This window comes from Nelusetta ayraudi, unplaced genomic scaffold (assembly GCF_046127955.1).
Source record: "Nelusetta ayraudi isolate G7.1 ecotype Tasmania unplaced genomic scaffold, CSIRO-AGI_Nayr_v1 ptg000155l, whole genome shotgun sequence".
NCBI classification, from domain to species: Eukaryota; Metazoa; Chordata; class Actinopteri; order Tetraodontiformes; family Monacanthidae; genus Nelusetta; species Nelusetta ayraudi.
This window is the reverse complement of record NW_027466205.1, coordinates 222,895-240,152: the sequence shown is the minus strand read 5'-3', so window position 1 is coordinate 240,152 and position 17,258 is coordinate 222,895. Positions and strand designations below refer to the sequence as shown.

Below are 17,258 nucleotides of genomic sequence, written 5' to 3'. Positions count from 1 at the left end.
GTGTGTGTGTGTGTGTGTGTGTGTGTGTGTGTGTGTGTGTGTGTGTGTGTGTGTGTGTGTGTGTGTGTGTGTGTGTGTGTGTGTGTGTGACGGAGAAAGTTTGCTCGATGTCGCCATCTGCTGTAAATGAAAGGTGTCTACCACTGCAATGCACCAACGTGCCACAGAACCCTCGGACCTTTTCGTGTTTCCGCGGGGGAGCATAAATGTGCGACACACTCATCAGGAAGTAGTATATGGAAGTAAACAACAATTCTGCTTAGCCTGCCTGCAACATTAAGTGGCGGGAAAACGATATTCTAACGCGATAGTTTTGGCTAACATTTCACGAGTGAACGCGGACGTATTTCTTCGTCAAGCTAGCTGCAAAGAAATGGCGCTAACACGCTTCCGACCACTTTTTGAAGCATTTTACAAAAGGAAAACACTTTGGCAGTTGGTACTGGGCACGTCGCCTGTTGAAGTAAAGCCATTCAGCACCAGGAGTGGCGGCGGGGACACGGGGGAAGGTAAGGCCGGTCACCTGCACTGACCTAACGATACCAAAAGATGGCAGCATAGACCTCGTAAATATGAAGTTTCCATTTGAAGACGTTTCGGAAGTGCATTTTCTCATTTTTATCTCATGACTTTATAAAAGTATTGTAAAAAAAACAAACAAACAAGTACTGACCCCCAAAAAATATTAATGTCCATTAAGTGTTTTCTGTTTTTGTCAATATGTGGTTTTACATCTTTAGTCTCCACCCCAACAAAGTCCACGTTTGCTTTCATTACTAGTTTGAACTTGTTAACGTTTGGGATTGGGTGTTTTTTTTTTTTTTTTTTTTTAATCGAATTATCACCCAACAAGAGCACCAGCACTAAATGAAGTCCCTGAAACCTTTGTGCCCCTTTGACTTTGAACATTAATGTTCAGCCTGTTCTCCCGCATCAAATGCCATTTCGTACATCGACATATACTACACTGTCAAAAGCTGAGTGTGCAGATCCCGCGATGCATCGTTTAGTTCTTTGTTCTCCTGCGGAATAGTCCTTTCCAGCAGCGGGTTGAGTGTGTTTTGCTTTCCCTGTTGGTCTCTTTTGGATGAAGTCGCCTGCGGCTGCGGTTGACAGCTGGACTTCTGTGGGACCACAACAATGTCAGGTCAAGGGCCCGTTTCGACCTCAAGCCACAACAATAACACACATTTCCAAACTGGCCGTGTGACGGAGCCACGGCCGAGGCCCGGGCCTTGGCCTTGTTCTGTCAGCGTCGTGGTCCACCATCACCGCTTCTGATATCAGAGCCTGTTAAATTTTCCCGCCTCGTCCGGCCACGCGCTTTTAGCTTCAGACTCCTCAAGTTTTAGGGCCCCTTCTCCACGTGACGCCTCAGCATCTCTATCATTCCGTGTCACCAGCGGCGGGACAGACGGTGGTCACGGAGCGCAGGGGGTGCTTGGTTACCGTGGGGATAAACCGCCCAGAGGCTCGGAATGCGGTGAACCAGGAGACGGCGGGGCGTCTCCTCCGAGAGCTGGAGGCCTTCGACAGCGACCCGGAGCTGAGCGTGGCTGTCCTGCACGGCGTAGGTGAGACAGGAAACTTTTTTTTTTTTTTTTTTTTTTTTCATGAGTGTGTTTCTCATAGGCACTTGATTTAATGGCAGTTTGGACACATGCTTCTACTTCAATGGTTTTTCTTTTAATTTTCCATGACTATTTACAGTACATTGTACATCGAATGAACACATATGGAATTTGTATTACACAAAAAAAGTGTAAAGTGTTTTATATTTTAGATAATATAGAATAGCCACCCATCATAAAGTATAGTTTAGCTATTTAACATTTTCTTTCTTTTGCCACATTAATCCACTTATCTTGGTCATATAATTGATGTCTTCAGTATGTGTCTGCAGTGTGGAAAGTAGTAAAGATAAAGAGAAACAAACAAACAGGTGTGTCCAAATTTTGACTGGTAGTGTTTATGTCAGCGATGCTTTTGAACTGTAACTGAAATGATCTTGGGACCAATTTCTCACAACTCGTACTATGTTGGCATTCACACAATGGCTAGTAACTTACCAAACGAGCACCACATGAAACGCACTCAAAACACAACCAGCGATTAAGAAAACCGAAAAAACAAAAAAAAAATCTCCCGATTTTACTGTACTGGCGCAACTTAGTGTTCTAAATAGCCATTGTCTTGTCTTTACGCTAGGGTTGTTAGCCTTCTCTCTCGCAGCATGCAAATAGAGGGAAGTATTAAGTCTGTTTCAATTCAAATGAAGCAAAATCCAAACTTCACAAATACAGTCCATCCATGGAACTTGGACGCTCTCGGCAGCTTTTCTGATTTCCTTCCCGAGCCGTTCTGAGCTGTCACCTCTTCCTCTCATCTGGACTCAGCGCTTTGCGCCGCCTCCTCTCCAGCACCTTCCTGCTGTGCATCTCTCTTTCTCTTTCTCAGCCTTTTCGCGCTCCGGACTCCTCAGATCCGGGAAACGTGTCGAGGTAATCGGACCATTGTGTACACACACACACACACACACACACACACACACACACACACACACACACACACACAGGAAAAAGAAAAAGAAAAAACACAAGCACACCTGTGAGGTGGCCTGCACTGTGTCAGCCGTCCAAACGCCAGAGTCACGCAACGGCTCCGGATAACCCTCTAAAAATAATCAGCACACAAGGAATGAACTCTCTCTTTTTCTTTTTTTTTTCCCCCTTAGTGGAAATAATGTCTTCAGCCTGGATCAACCTGCCTGCTCTGCGAATCGCACTGCGGCCTCGCGAGCCACGAGCGTGTGTGTGTGGAGACTCTTTAGCTTTGTCGCTTCAGACGCCGAAGCGATTTTTAAGATGAAAATAGTTTTGTTTTATTGTGTTTTTTTTGGAGCGCAGGTGGTCGACAGACTCAGAGATTAATCCGATACCAAGTAAATATTGTATTGGAGTTGGCCAGTATTGGAGAAACATCATGGCGATTTTGCCTTCAGTAAGTTATTTATGATCGTGATAAAATAATAGTAATAATACAAAACCAATATTTTTTTTTGTTCTACCTACAATACAAAGCAATTGAACATTAGAAAAATAACAAAATCATTTTATTGTACCTTTTACTACACACAATTGCTTAAGAAAAATATCATGAGTGCAAAATAAAAAAGCAATGTAACAAAATATAAACCTAACAATTTCAACAACGCAACAAAAACTACCTTCCATTACACACAGATATTTACAAAAAAATAAAGTCAGAGTTCACTTGGACTATGACGGAAGTTGTGAGGAAGTTGGAGTAATTTGCCAGACGTCTTTATAAGAAAAACTGCAACAAAAGAATCAGTCCCATCACACAAGTATCAATCTGATACCAACACTCACCTTGGTATCGGCACTATCGATATTTAGCTCGATTTGCCCGGCCCGCCTTGACTCTGAGATTCTCATTCTCATCACTCTGCCGCCACATCTCGAGGTCACTCCCCGACCTTCCGCGCCCGCCTACGTCGGCGACCGAGAGATGACGAGGAGCCGGCGGGCCGAGCTTGAATCGCCAAAATTGTTCCTGAAAACATCAGGAATCCATTTTGTCCAAATTAGCGCCAACACGATCACTCTCTCGGATTTCATTTTCTTCTGCGTCAACATGTTTTTTTTTCCCCTCTTTTTTTTTTTTTTTTTTTTTTTTTCTAAAAAAGGACTTTGTTAAATTAGAAGTAATGGCTTTCTGCAGATTTCTTCGGGGGCAGACTGGCACATACTTGGAGTGTTTGGGCTTCAGGTTTCTGTGGGCGTCTGTGGTCGGGACGCGATCTAGAATCCAGCTGTGTCGCTACAGGCACAACGTTCCCCCTGAATTACGATTGGGGTTTTTTGAAACGGGCTGTAACGCTTCGCCGGAGAACGCGCTCTCCTGTCTTTTGAAACGATTTTAAATGAGCTCGGTGTCGTTAGACAGGGAAAGACGAAATTGGTTCTCTTATACAGGACTTGGCTCCTGGGATATTTTCTCAATATTACCACACGGTAGTTTGGTTTCTGCCCGTAAGAGAAGCAAAGGTGTTTTTCTCAGTGGTAGTTGGAAGTTTGACAGAGCTGCCACAAGAGCATAACCCCACATCCAATGATGTTAAAGAACTCAATCAGTCGATCAATCAGAACAGAATTTCATTTTGTGTAGCCGAAGTTCGCAAAGGAAATTTGCCTCAGCGGGCTTCGTGCAATCCATGCAGATTCAACGCCGTCTCATCATTCAATCATGGAACCGGATGAGGAAAAAAAACCCTGACAGGGAAAAAAAATCAGAGATCAGCAGAAGAGAAAACAGAGGGCTGAATTTATGGTTTTCTGGAGATTTATGGAGTTTTGTCGTCCAGGATGAAAAAGAAGAAGAAGATTTGCACAATACGGCATTCGCGACTTTTTCAGATTTGCGGCGCAGTTCAGACTACAGGCGAATCTGATTCGAATCAGATTCCTTCTCGAATCCGACTGTTCGGACTGGGCCACGTTATTGACCCATTTGACAGGTTGCTGTAGCAACAATGTCAGAGCGGAGGCGTAGCCCAGCGCGTGTAGTGTGTGACGTCATATAGGAGCTGTTTAGACTGAGACATGAAGGTGGTTCCAATCTGTTTCGCAAAATTTGTGGCTGTTCAGACTACAAAAGAGCAATCCGGTTTCAATCTGGATGGGCTAAAAATCGGATTTTTGGCTGGCAGTCTGAACGCGGCGAATATAATATTGATCCGCCTGGGCTAAATAACGTGATGACTGTCAAACTTGCCTTGGAAAAAAAACTCAAAGCCCTTTGCCTGCTTCTTTAGTTGACATTGAATACGGCGAGAGATTGGACTCGATGCTACATGTGCTTCTGATTGCGTCATCCACCTTCCACATATTCATCAGCCCCCTGTGTTTCCACAAAAAACCAAAGTGTTTTGCTTCGCGGGAGGCCAATGACGTATTTTCTTGAGCCGGGTTAGCGCTTGTGGCCCGGCGTCTGAATCCTTTCTTTTGTCTCCCCGCAGAAGGGGGCTCGCGCTGTGTTTATTTATCGGATTCCTTTGGAAGGATTTCATGTCTGTCTCCTGCGCTCCGTCCCTTTAAATCCTGAGATAATTAGAATACTTTTCCGCCTGCTTTACCCTTTCCCCCCCCTCCGAGAGTCTAAACAGATCTTTGCTTACTGTAGCTGCTGCTTCCACAAACAATGTTCCTCCCCGCCCCCCCTCCTTTCCTTAAAATTGCATGGGTGACGGGTGTTGCTGGCACATGCCATAATTTTCACTACTGCTACATTTGGGAGGGAGCTGGGGGGGGGGGAGTTTTATGAATCTCTGGGCGTGTGACAGCTTTTTGAAGGCCTTTTGGGTATATTGTAATTACAGCACCAGTCCAACTAGAGGGTCTGCGGTTGGCTTGTGTTCCATTAATGAGGATAGTGTGTGTGTGTGTGTGTGTGTGTGTGTGTTACTACGTTTTGCATTTGGGCCCATTAGTGAGCGTCTGTAGCGTTTGTGTGCCAGCCAGCCCCCAAAACGGAGATGCGATCCAAATTGCAGACCTCATGTATATCTATGTATATATACAGTATGTGGATGTGTGTATATATATATATATATATATATGTATATATATATATATATATATATATGTATATATATATATATATAGTGTGTGCGTGTATCTTTTATGTATATATATATGCTGTGCTTGTTGTGTTTTATATAAATATATATATTTTTTCTTTTTTCATGCTCGTCATTTTCCCTTCCTGTCTGACTTTCCAGCCGCCACACTTTGTAATTTTGCGGTCTCCTTCCCCCAGGAGGGAATTTCTGCGCCGGTTATGATCTGAAGGAGCTGGCCAATCACACGGCCTCCCTCAAATTGGAGCAAGATGTCACCAAAGGTCCTGGTCCAATGGTGAGCAGCGCTTAGCGAGGCTGGAATCTGCACATCCTGTCTGATTTTATGCTGTAACAGTAGAGGATGAGGTCCGCGGCGACTTGGAATGCATTTCGTGCTTCTTTCTCAACGCAAAGTCGTGTTGACGATCTGCGTTTGTCAAGTCCTCGCATGCGTGCACGTGTGTTGTTCCAGAAAGTGATGCACGTTCCATTTTCAAGAGGAAAAAAAAAACAAAATCGTACTTTGCTAATCCGTCCATTTAAAAGCTCTCTGCAGAATTTACTTTCTTTGAAAGAAAGAAAAAAAAAAACATGAGCAAGAAATGCCTCAGAAAAGTCTGTGATGACTTTGGCTTTTTCACCAACAAGAAAAGAAATCAAGGGAACCAGGCCATAAAAGATGCCTGCCCTTTTAAATCGAGTCTGTCTGTCATGATTTCATTCCAAAATTTCAAAATTAAACCACAAAAAAAATTAAATTAAAAGCCAAAGCCCGGAGTGATCACTCCTGTGCGCTGTTAATTCCTTCCATATTGATGGACTGTAGTCTCTCTCACCCTGCGTGCCATATTTTGTCATTTCTAAACAGTCTCTTGGCCTGGAAATGGATCATTTCCCATCATTTCAAACATGTTTTACCAGGTTTGCCCGGAAAACTGTCGACTGTGTGTACATTTTTCGAATTCTCCCTTGCAGAAAGTTGCCGCGCCGCATCTTTGACAAGCGTAAGCAGCACCTCGCGCGCTGGCCGAGCCCCGGCCATCAGTTACTGCTTTGTTTGACCGGTAGCAGAAATAAATCAGGAAATACAATCTGGAACAGTTTAGCCGACAAACCGTGGATAATTAGCCGACCGTACGAATATTTACATTCACGTGGACGCGCTTTCGCACGTCGCGAAAGCGCGTGTTTTTTTTTGTTCTAAACCGTGCGTTCCCAGCACTTTTTAAGCTATGCACGGCATGCAATTTAGCACTTTTTTTCTTTTTTTTTATATTTTATTTTAATTGCACACGTCTCCTCCAGGGTCCGTCCCGCCTGGAGTTGTCCAAGCCGCTGATCGCAGCTGTGAGCGGCTTCGCCGTGGCTGGAGGGCTGGAGCTGGCTCTGCTCGCCGACCTGAGAGTGGTGGAGGAGAGCGCCGTCATGGGCGTGTTCTGCCGCCGCTTCGGTACGTCCCCCCCCACCCCCCAACCCCCCTCCGCCTCCGCAGCCTTTTTTCTCGCAGCTCTTCCAGTAAAGGAAGAGAAAAAAAAATGGCAATTTGGTTGTGAGAGAGAAGCTTTTGATGCACCTCTCTTTGGCCCTCATGCACATTTGCTGCTTGCACAGTGTTGGAAAAAAGGTTTTTGGACACCTCGTGCACTGTGTGAAGCTAAAAAAAAAAAATATCAGCCTTAAGTCGTCAATTTATTTTAGTGCAGTCCACATGCTGCACGTGCCCTGTTCTCGGGATTGGATGTTTCAGCAAGATGATGTCCCAGAGCACAAGAACTACAAGGACTTGGTACTCTTTTATTTTCTCTTCGGCCGCAGTCAGGCTGCCAGCCAAAATCCAATTTTTTAGCCCATCCAGATTGAAACAGGATGGCTCTCATGCAGTCCGATTTTTGCAAAACTGATTGAAACCACCTCCTGGAGGTAGTTTCAAATCGCATTTGGGCAGAGAGCTCATCCAGCCACCTTCCCAAGTTCTGCCTTTACCTTCCATACACGTTCCTCTGGGCTCTTTGTACCACATTGATGCCTGAGTGAAGGGAGCTTTGCAAACATCGCAGGTGTCAGGTTAGATTTAGCGCAAGTCCTGCCGGAGAAGAAGGAGGAGAAGGAGAAGGAGAAGAAGAAGAAGAAGCAGGAGAGGAAGAAGGAGAAGAAGGAGAAGAAGAAGAAGAAGAAGAAGAAGAAGAAGGAGAGGAGGAGGAAGAAGAAGAAGAAGAGCTGGGCTTCTAGGTCTCCCCTCCCCCGACCCTTCCCTCCCTGCCCCGCTCCACTTTTCCGTCCCGTCCACGCGTCTCTGTGTTTTCCTTTTCGTCGGCGCACACATCATCCGTCTCCCGGATGCCAGGAAGCCGACGGCGTTTCTATTTTTCAGCCCCCGCTACCCTGTCCCCCCTGTTATCACCCGGGGGTTGGGTGTGGGGTCGGGGCGACGGGGGAGGCCTCCTCTTGTTTTCGCGTGCAGAGACGGAGTTGCGCCGCGATAACGCACCCGGCGACGCTGACCTTTTGGCACGGCCGCGCGCAGTCTGCTGGGCAGCCTCGATAAGTGGGAGAGGAAGCCGGCCGGCGGCTGCCAGGTTTCCACTTCGCGGCCAGAGCAGCGCTCGCGCGTTATTTATGTCGCGCCATTTCCTCATAAACACGACTTTTCCTTCTTTGGCGTCTCGTGACGCCGTGACCCGGACTGCGTTCCTTTTTGTTGCGCAGTGTTTTAAACACACTGCCGTAAACACTCTAACCGTCCATGCCCCTCCCCCCGCCGCCGCCGCCGCTGAAAGTCGGCCCTCGCCGGACCATCGCGGCGTCCCCCCCCCCCTTTGGCAGCTTCGCAGTTTCTCCGGCGCTGCTGCTGCGGGGTTTGGTTTTGAAAATATGACCGCAGTGTTTATAAATACGAGCGTCGTGCTGTAATTTACTGGCAGAATTCGATTCCCTGCGAGTGTAAACACACGCAGGCCTTATCGTCCCCCCCAAACCCCCCCCCCCCCCCACCCCACCCCCAAAAGCCTGTAATTTAACAGGAGCAGAGCATCCTGGCAGTGCCCCTCGCCTCCTCCTCCTCCTCCTCTTCCTCCACCCCCTCCTCCCTCTGCTCGACTGGCTGTCCTGGCTGTCCTTCCTGCTTCCAACCGTCTGCTCGCTAGCGTTTCCATTGCGACAACATGGCAACAGGCGGCGTTCGCACTGTAGTGTCAAGCAGGGACAGCGATGTTGGGCTGGCAAACTGTGGGATTGCCAGAAAACGCCCAAATAAAGACGAAAAAAGTGGTTGATTCCACATGAAACAACAACACAAATCAACGCTAATTGTGATTTCTATCCATCTGTCTGTCTGTCTGTCTGTCTGTCCTAATAAGCTAGTTCCCATGTAGCATCACAGTATTAGCGGTAGGGCAGATGCGGCCCACGCGTGTGCGGTTCATCGAGACAGAGAGCGAAAGAAAGGAAGTCCGCTGGTGACCGAATGAAACTGGGACAAAACTTCACTCACCGCCTTGGCTCTTCTTCCTCAGTCGCACTGCAGCCCCTCCCCTTCTTACTTTCTCAATGAGAAGAGTTCCAGGACTCATTGTTTGAATCTTCGATTCAGGTCCCATTTCTCGTTTGAGAAAACAGTCAAGATATCAAACCGTCTTCAGTTTTGCATGATCGCATGTGGTTGTAGGGTTGATACAGTGTCCTGTGTGTCCATGATCTTAAATCACTGGACTTACTCTCTGTTGGGAGGCAGGTTTCCAGTCTCAGAATCCTTGACACAGTTTGGGCTCAAATGACAGACCACATTTTTTGATGTCCTCTTTCTGCCATATTTAGTCATTCAATTCAAAATATCTCATGGCGTACATTGAAGTCCAGCACACCAAAAAACTGTTTTTGACCACGTGCACATACATTTTGGTCCGATTGAGATTCCTTGTGGAAATCGAAAGTTACCAATCGGTCGTTGACCTTTTCGAACCATTTTCCATTTCTGGTTTGAATCCTGGAGATGTCATTCCGAAAATCAAACAGTTGACATTTGATGTTTCTTCAGATATCTTCTATTGCACTTCTGCAGTCCTTGAGTAGTTTCTTGTTGCTGTTTAGCTTTTGTGACATCACAAAGGACTCCTTTCAGTAAAATCTTTATGAAAGATGGAGCCAGCAGAGAATTTACAAAAAAAAAAGCGAAAAAAGTTTTTGGACACCCTTAAAATTGTACTCAATGCCAAATTTTTAGATTATTGTTAAAAAGACAAAATAAGAAGGGGTGTACTATTGCTGCAACATCTACCTCTGACCTGAACAGAACAGTCCACATGAAGCATGTGGGTAAATATGGCTCGACTGCACTGATTCTTAGCGCAGGACAATGCATCACAAATGGACAAAGGTGTCCAAAAACTTTTTTCCACCACTGTAAATGGGGGTCTTCAGAGAGCGGATCTTGGACCAGACCGAGAGGATTAATATCCGATGTCGTTAATGTCCCATTAGATGTAACTGGCTCGAACTTCACATTTAATGACATGTTCCTTCATGTTACTCTTATGTTTGGATATAAGGAAAAGAAGAAAAAAAAAAAAGACACAGCCACATAAAACAATTGAAACCCAAACTTCCTCTCCAATTTACATCCAACGCAGTGCCGCGCCGCGGGATGCGAGGTTTATTTAAAGACCCCCGTATTTCCTACCGATGATTTGCTTTTAATGGTGGAATTCTGTAAGCATTTTGGGGTCTGGCGCAGATGGCAGCAGCCGGAGGGAGTCCCCCGTTGGCGCTGGAGTTTGAAAAGGAAGGGGAGAAAAAAAAACAAAAAACCCCGAAACCCTCAGAGGCTCCCTGCACCACTTCTGATGTGGGCCAATGGCAACCGCAAGGATCTGACAGCTTTCTGACACGGGATTGGCTGCCGAAAACCCACGGCTTCCTGTCTGGGCCCCTTCTGCCCTGACGCGGAGGAAATGAGAAGGAGGGAGGCGGTTGCGTCACGCGGGTCCCGCGTCTGACTTGCGTGCCGAGGGCGGAGGGATCTGAATCGAAATTAGAACACGATCCCTGCACGACGCTATTCCAGTTTTTCTACCAGAGACGACCGACGTTGGAAGCGGAAGGGGAAACATGAAAGGGTTTGGTGATGCGAATATTTATTTTTAGATATGGAGGCCGAGTTGGGCGGCCGCGAAAGAAGTGCTGGGTTGTTGCAACAGAAGTCTTAGATTTCCTGTTAGGAATCCAAAACCGCCAAGAGAGAACCCACCCCCCCCCCAAAAAAAAAAAAACAAAACAAAAAAAACATTCACACCGACCCTGCCCTCCTCCCTCCTCTCGCATGCCGTCTTAAATTCTGACTCTCATACCTGGAAGAAAGACAGAGAAGCAAGTGCCAAAGAAGTAGAAGAAGGAGGAGGTGGAGAAGAAGAAGCCACATATTGAATCCAAACGAAAACCTCAGGTCCAGAGCTGTCAAAGCGGCGGCCAATCCAAACAGCCGCTCGCCGAGTTTTAAAAATGAGTGACATCCACTCCGGGTGATTACATCACCTAAACCAGAAAAGTGCCTGCGCTTTTGAACAGAGGGCTCTCCCCCCCCCCCCTATAAAGACTGAATGGACACATTGCGGCGCTTGTGTGCGAAGGGATGGAAGTGACTTCACATACGTGCACGTGGATGAGCTGATTGGAAATGATGTCCCTCTGAAAGTTTGCTGATGTTCTTTTTTTTCATTCAGAAGACGCCAAAAACAACCGGAGACTCTGGCAGATTTTGGAAAAGTGCACAGTGTGTCTCCAGTCTGGAGACGTTAGAAAAGTCCATCCTTTTCTCCTTCTGCTTCCTCCCCTTTTTTCTAGCTGAAATTCTGTCCTGCAGAACATCCCCCATCCCTCCACCCCCCCCTTGTGACGTCACAAAGGGCACAAGTGCCTCTCCCAGATCGGTGACGATACTCGGATCGCTTTTGTCCCCTTTCAGTTATGCAGAGCTTCAGTTGAAGCAGGAAGTGCCGGGCGTCTTGTTGCAGGAAGCTGCAAACCGCCGAAGATTGAATGTGAGGCTGCTCCACTGACGCCCGGGATGAAAAAACTTTTGGCGGACAAATTTTTATAGCGTTGTAACTTGCGGCCTGTGGTAATTGTTTGCGTTCCGCGAGCAGCTTTTTTAATTTAATTTTTTTATTGTGCCTCGTAACTGTGAACGTTGAAAATGGCGGAAAACACAAATTGCATTGTTGAGTTAAAAACAAAGTCTGGTTAACTGCGCAGTTAACTGAACCTTTTTCTTCCAACACCACAATAAGCATCTTAAACTAAGCAGCCAATTGAAGCCCCCCCCCACCCCACCCCTTCCCCCCCGCTCCGTGTCCGTCTTAGTCTGGAGCTGTCCGGAAATTGTTAATCCACATCAGACCTAATCGCATTACCCTCATGGGAGCCCCATTGTAGTGGATTGGCCTTTTGATGTGGTGCGGATGCCAGCAGCACCAGCGAGCGGCCGGCCGCAGTGTGTCATGCATCACACATCGGCCGTGAGGAGATGGTGGGACGTGATTTCCCATTGGGCGGGGGTGGGGGTGGTGGTCCTGTGTCATCGACTCTGTCACATCCAAGCATGACATCCAACTCTGCTGCCAAGACATAAGGCCTACAGCTTCTTTGTACCTCCAAGCCTCAGACGATTACCCCCTCAACCTCCCAATAAAACCTCAATTGAGCCCCGTGCTGTTTGCCCCCCTCCTCCTCCTCCTAAAAACGCTCACTTTTGAACTTGTTGCTTTGCTCTCTTGCTTCTTCTTCTGTTTTCTTGTGGCTTCCACCGGTTTGGTAAGGGGCAAAACAAGCCCTTTGGGGGGATCACAAAGTGCTGATTTTCCATACTGGATCTTTTAGCGCACTCCGAAAAGTGGGGCAAGCAAAAGAAGTTCGGAGTGAACTGCCGGCGTACAGGATACAAAACATCGTAGTCTTCACCAAGCGTGAAGTAGAGGTGCTCTTTCAGCCACTTCTACCTTATTATTGATCGCCAACAGTGCGATAGCATTGTTACTGACTTATCTTTTCAAAGTCAACAGAAGGAATGTCAAAAAAAAACAAAACAGAAATCCCCCATGAAGTCCTGAATGACGAGATCAAAAGCCAGAAATCTTCAACACCCCCCCCCCCCGCCCCCCCCCACCTCCACCAGACAAACACACCTTTTGAGTTAAAGCTACTTCAAGGAGGCGCTGCCAGTCGCGAGGCTCCCCTCGGCGCGTGACAAAGCGCAGGTCTGCGCGCATTCCGGCGCACGGGACACATCAGAGACGGGACTATCAGTGGGGCTGGAGGTGCTGGAGACGAGTGCTGCCGTCGGGGGGGGGGCGGAGGAGGGGCAGATCCTTCCGCTGGCTGATATGACGGTGCCAACAGCAGCAGCAGAAGCAAAAGACAGACAGGCTGGAGGTCAGCCTGGCTCTTTATCTCTGCTCCGCTCCGGTCGAGCCCCTCCGTCTTCCTCTGCCTCCGCGGGGGCCTCCACGCGCTTCCGTCAATCGCTCGCTTCCTCTCTCCCTTGTCTGTTTGTCTTTGCAAAGAAGTGTCGGCGGCTGCGGATCGGGCCCTCGCCGGCTCTTGGCTGTCCTTGACATGTGAAAGCCACTGCATTTTTTTGGCTCGAGGCCCTTTTAACGTTGCGCCCAGGAACCGCGAACGCGGCGTGCCACATGGAATGTTTTCCAAAACTTCTTTGGAATGTCTGGTAGAGAGCCCACAAAGGGGACGAGGGGGGGAGAAATTGGTAAGGACAGGCAGAATTTGGAAGGTGATTGGATGAACGCTCTGCATGTATTGGCTTCTGCATTATATGTAGAGCATGCGTCATGCCTCTGCCCTGTCCGCCTTTTAACAGCCGTTTATTTTTGTACCGCGGTCTCCGGGGAAAAAAAAAAAAAAAAAAAAGCTTTCTGGCTGCAGTACCTCGAGTGGCCACTGGAGAAAGAATCACCGTGCAGCCATATTGACAGTCGGCTAATGCAGTCCTTCTTGCAATACAGCAACGATTTAGACAAATAACCATTTTCTTTGTTACAGCCAGTTTAGCACGGCTGCTACTGCTCGGGGATTCCTATTGGATCGTACAGCAGGTTTAGCGACGTGGTGGCTGGATGCTAAGGTTCGCGGTGTTTAACAAAACTCTTGCCAAAGCCAGTCAGGAGTGAAGGGGAAAAAAGAATTCACTGAGAAAAACTTTTGGCACCATTGTTTTTCCAAAATATTTCCAAAATATTTTCGCCCATTTCAAAGTAACCTGCAACATCCGCAGTCTTTAAACCTTCCTGGTTGTGTCACAAGCAAAAAGGAAGCGTCTGGTCAATGGAACTCAAATTATTTTTTTTTTTTGAACTAAAAACTAAAAATGCTTTCTACCGGAATTTGCCCAAGATGGACGAGTACGATTTGAGATCTTACGGCTGCCAGGCTATCAAGGCTACCCGGACGTACAGCTTTACCAGAGATTGTATTGGGGATTCCTCTGTGCCACCCCAACGCAAGCGACGTCTCCTCGTTTGCTTGGCGCGCCCGGCGTTCCCACCCGAATGGCAACAAAGCAGCCCGGGTGCGAACGGGATCATCGCCCCCTCACCCGCAGACTCCTTGCAAAACGAGAGACGGGGAGGGGGGGAGGGGAAACTGTGACTGGCACAGCGGTAGTTGAGGTTATGAAAACATGTCCGACACATGTGCTCTCAATAAGGGGGCGGTCACAGCGAATCAGCCGCTCGGTAGGAATTACGGAGTTTAGGAATTGTGGCACGGAACTGGGGGGGGTGGGGGTGAAGATGGCGGGACGGTCGAAAGTTACGCTCTCCGGAAATTAGGACGGGTGCCAAAGGCTTAGTGAGTCTTCCACTGGGCTCCCACTTTGATTCCCTCCACCGTTTCTCTCCTCCGCCGTCGTCTCGTCTCGAGAGACCAGGCCGAGCCATCCAGAGTTTGTCTGGAGGTAACAGAGGAGCCTTTTTTTTTTTTTTTTTTTTTTGTTATCTTTCACGGCTGCGTTTTTGTTTTCACTGGCACGGGAAGCGCGTCGGTTCCACATTGAGCGAAATTCACTCGCGATGTTTCCTTAACGATATTGGCGCGTCTCGGAGCCTCTGCCGGAAATGAGAAAATCCCGGCGGGCGAGCCGCTTCTCGGCGGGCGAGCCGCTTCTCGGCGGGCGTGCGCCGGACGCGCTCGGCCGTTTGCGAGGTCACGGAGCGCTGGTGGCCGTGAACCTCGGGTGCGACCGATGGCTTTGCAGCGGTGAGGGGAGATCTTTCAGCTGCTTGAGGAGTTTGCGAAATCTTTGCTAACGTTCAAAAAAAAAAAAATTCAAGAATGAAAACAAATAAAAGCTTGGGTCTCATTTTTAGGGGTTCCCCTGATCGACGGGGGCACCGTGCGTCTTCCTCGTCTCATCGGTCTGTCCCGAGCCCTCGACCTGATCCTGACCGGACGACCCGTCGGCGCGCAGGAGGCTCTCGCCTACGGACTGGCGAACAGAGTCGTTCCCGACGGCCAAGGTACTGCAAATGAAAGGCGCTCCTGTGAATGGAACGCGACAGTCACGGATACACTTGACAAGGCCTTATTCTTGAAAAAGCCAAAGTGACTGCGCTTGTGCAAGGTCATGATCAAACGACTGGAGCTGTCTGGGGACGGGCCGGAGTAGCAGATGTAGAGTAGCAAACGCAAACAAAAATGAATAAAATTAGTTCGTAAAGTGCATGATTATACTGATACACACGGTGTCTGTGTGTGTGTGTGCTTTGTATGCAATAGAAAGTACAGAGCGTCGTTATCATCATTGAAGGGCATTTTGATATCAAAGTCAAATAAGCAGATAAAGGGAGACCTTGAAGTTGTCGGCCCAGAGATAAAATTTTCTTTGTGCGGTTATTATTGCCATGACCCAGTTTTGCGATCGAGAAGAAAATGCTGGGCAGGGACTGGATAGTTTTCTTTATTCGGCTCCACCGTCCGGCTGAAGCGACTCTGTCCGCTCGTCCGTCCGACGAGGCAGTGCGAGGGTTAAGCCGCGCGCATATTTTTCAATGGAACACGACGTCTGCTGTGTCCTCTCGAACAAAAACAAAAAAAATCCCTTTTAATGGGCAAATCTCAGACTCAGTGAGGTTGGACGGAGATTAACGTGATTCTTTTTAGGAAGCTCCTCTTCCCACAGACAGCTCTCGGGCTAATTGGCCTGTCCGAGGGATGGTGGCTTAGCCTGGGTTTAACATCAGAGAGAGGGAGTGGTGGTGGTGGGGGGGGGGTGTCGGAGCTCAGCAACGACTTAACGCACAGACCGTCGAGCGTTCTTCTGTCACTAAGCAGCAGAGGTGGCACAAGTATTCACATTCTGCACTTAAGTAAAAGTATGCATAGTTGTGTAAGAAATACTCTGGTTAAAATAAAAGTACTGATTTAACTTGTTTACTTAAGTACGTTTACGTAAGTAAAAGTACTTTCTGACTTTTACTCGAGTAAAAGTCAGAAAGTACTTTCTTACTTTCTTACTTCCTAAGTAAAAGTAAGAAAGTGCAGGGTCTGAAATGAACTTAAGTAAAATGTATCTTTTTTTAATGAATGAATGAATGAATGAAACAAAAAGTTGATAAGCAGAGGTCCTCACAACAGACAACACAACAGCATAGTTCAAATAGTTCCACTTCAAGCCACAACAACTGTTTTCATAAGTAAATTTTTATAAGTAAAGTTTTTTTTTTTTTTTTCTTACAATGTGAGGAGTACAAAGTACAGACGTTTGTGTACAGATGTCGGGAGTAAAAGTAAAAAAAAAAAAAAAAAATAGTATACTCAAGTACGGATACCAAAGTCGATGTTCACAAGGTCCAGTGAAAGAGCCAATAACAAATCAGCCTTTGTTCGTCGCTTCCACTTTTCCACGGCTTTCATTTGCTCCCCCACTCTCAGCTTTGCAGGCGGCCCTGCGGCTCGCCGAGGAGATCAGCTCCTTCCCTCAGCAGTGCCTGCGGGCCGATCGCTCCTCGGCCATCTACAGCAGCTACGACGCTCCATCCTTCAAGCAGGTGAAGCCCCCGCTAGCTCCGCAAAGCCCGTGTTCGGGGGCGGGGGGCGTTCCGCTCGGCCCAAACTGCATTTTCCAAGACTCTCTTCATTCGTAATTTCCAGGCGATGCAGTACGAGATCGACCGCGGGAGTCCCGTCGTCCTGGGAGAGTCTGTCGCCGGCGCCGCCAGGTTCACCACAGGAGCAGGGAGAGGAGGGACCTTCTCGTAGGGCCACGAGTCGACCTCCAGTGGATCAAGTACTGCACTTTCTACACGGTTGTATGGGCCGCAAAACGTTGAAGTAAAACTGTAAAAGACGGGAAACGGCTCTTTTCGTCCTCCTTTTGCGTTTGACTTGTGACACCAAACTGTGATTGAACATGTTGAGAAATACCAGCGAGAAAAAGTTGCACAATTTGTTTGAAGGACCTGTTTTTTTTTTTGCGTTGCTTCGTTTTTTGCATGTAGCAGTATTCAAACACACACACACACACGTGCACTGAACGCACACACACACACACACACACACACACACACACACACACACACACACACACACACACACACGCATCAAAGCT

The 17,258-nt window shown here is 47.7% G+C and overlaps 1 protein-coding gene across 1 annotated transcript; it reads left to right on the top strand.

The window, feature by feature from the left end:
- Window positions 1-196: 196 nt before the first annotated feature.
- Window positions 197-16,974, top strand: LOC142880057 (enoyl-CoA hydratase EchA19). The gene is made up of 7 exons (XM_076013683.1): window positions 197-509; window positions 1,404-1,574; window positions 5,842-5,939; window positions 6,950-7,094; window positions 15,019-15,168; window positions 16,583-16,698; window positions 16,802-16,974. The coding sequence occupies exons 1-7, from the start codon at window positions 374-376 to the stop codon at window positions 16,907-16,909; spliced, it is 924 nt and encodes a 307-aa protein (XP_075869798.1). The 5' UTR covers window positions 197-373; the 3' UTR covers window positions 16,910-16,974.
- The last annotated feature ends 284 nt before the right edge of the window (window positions 16,975-17,258 follow it).

Excerpts from the sequence above, each read along its gene's own strand:
- LOC142880057 (XM_076013683.1), top strand. The coding sequence starts at position 374 with ATGGCGCTAACACGCTTCCGACCACTTTTTGAAGCATTTTACAAAAGG. Across the intron at positions 510-1,403 it reads CGGCGGGGACACGGGGGAAG|CGGCGGGACAGACGGTGGTC; the intron begins GTAAGGCCGGTC and ends CCGTGTCACCAG. Across the intron at positions 16,699-16,801 it reads ACGCTCCATCCTTCAAGCAG|GCGATGCAGTACGAGATCGA; the intron begins GTGAAGCCCCCG and ends CGTAATTTCCAG.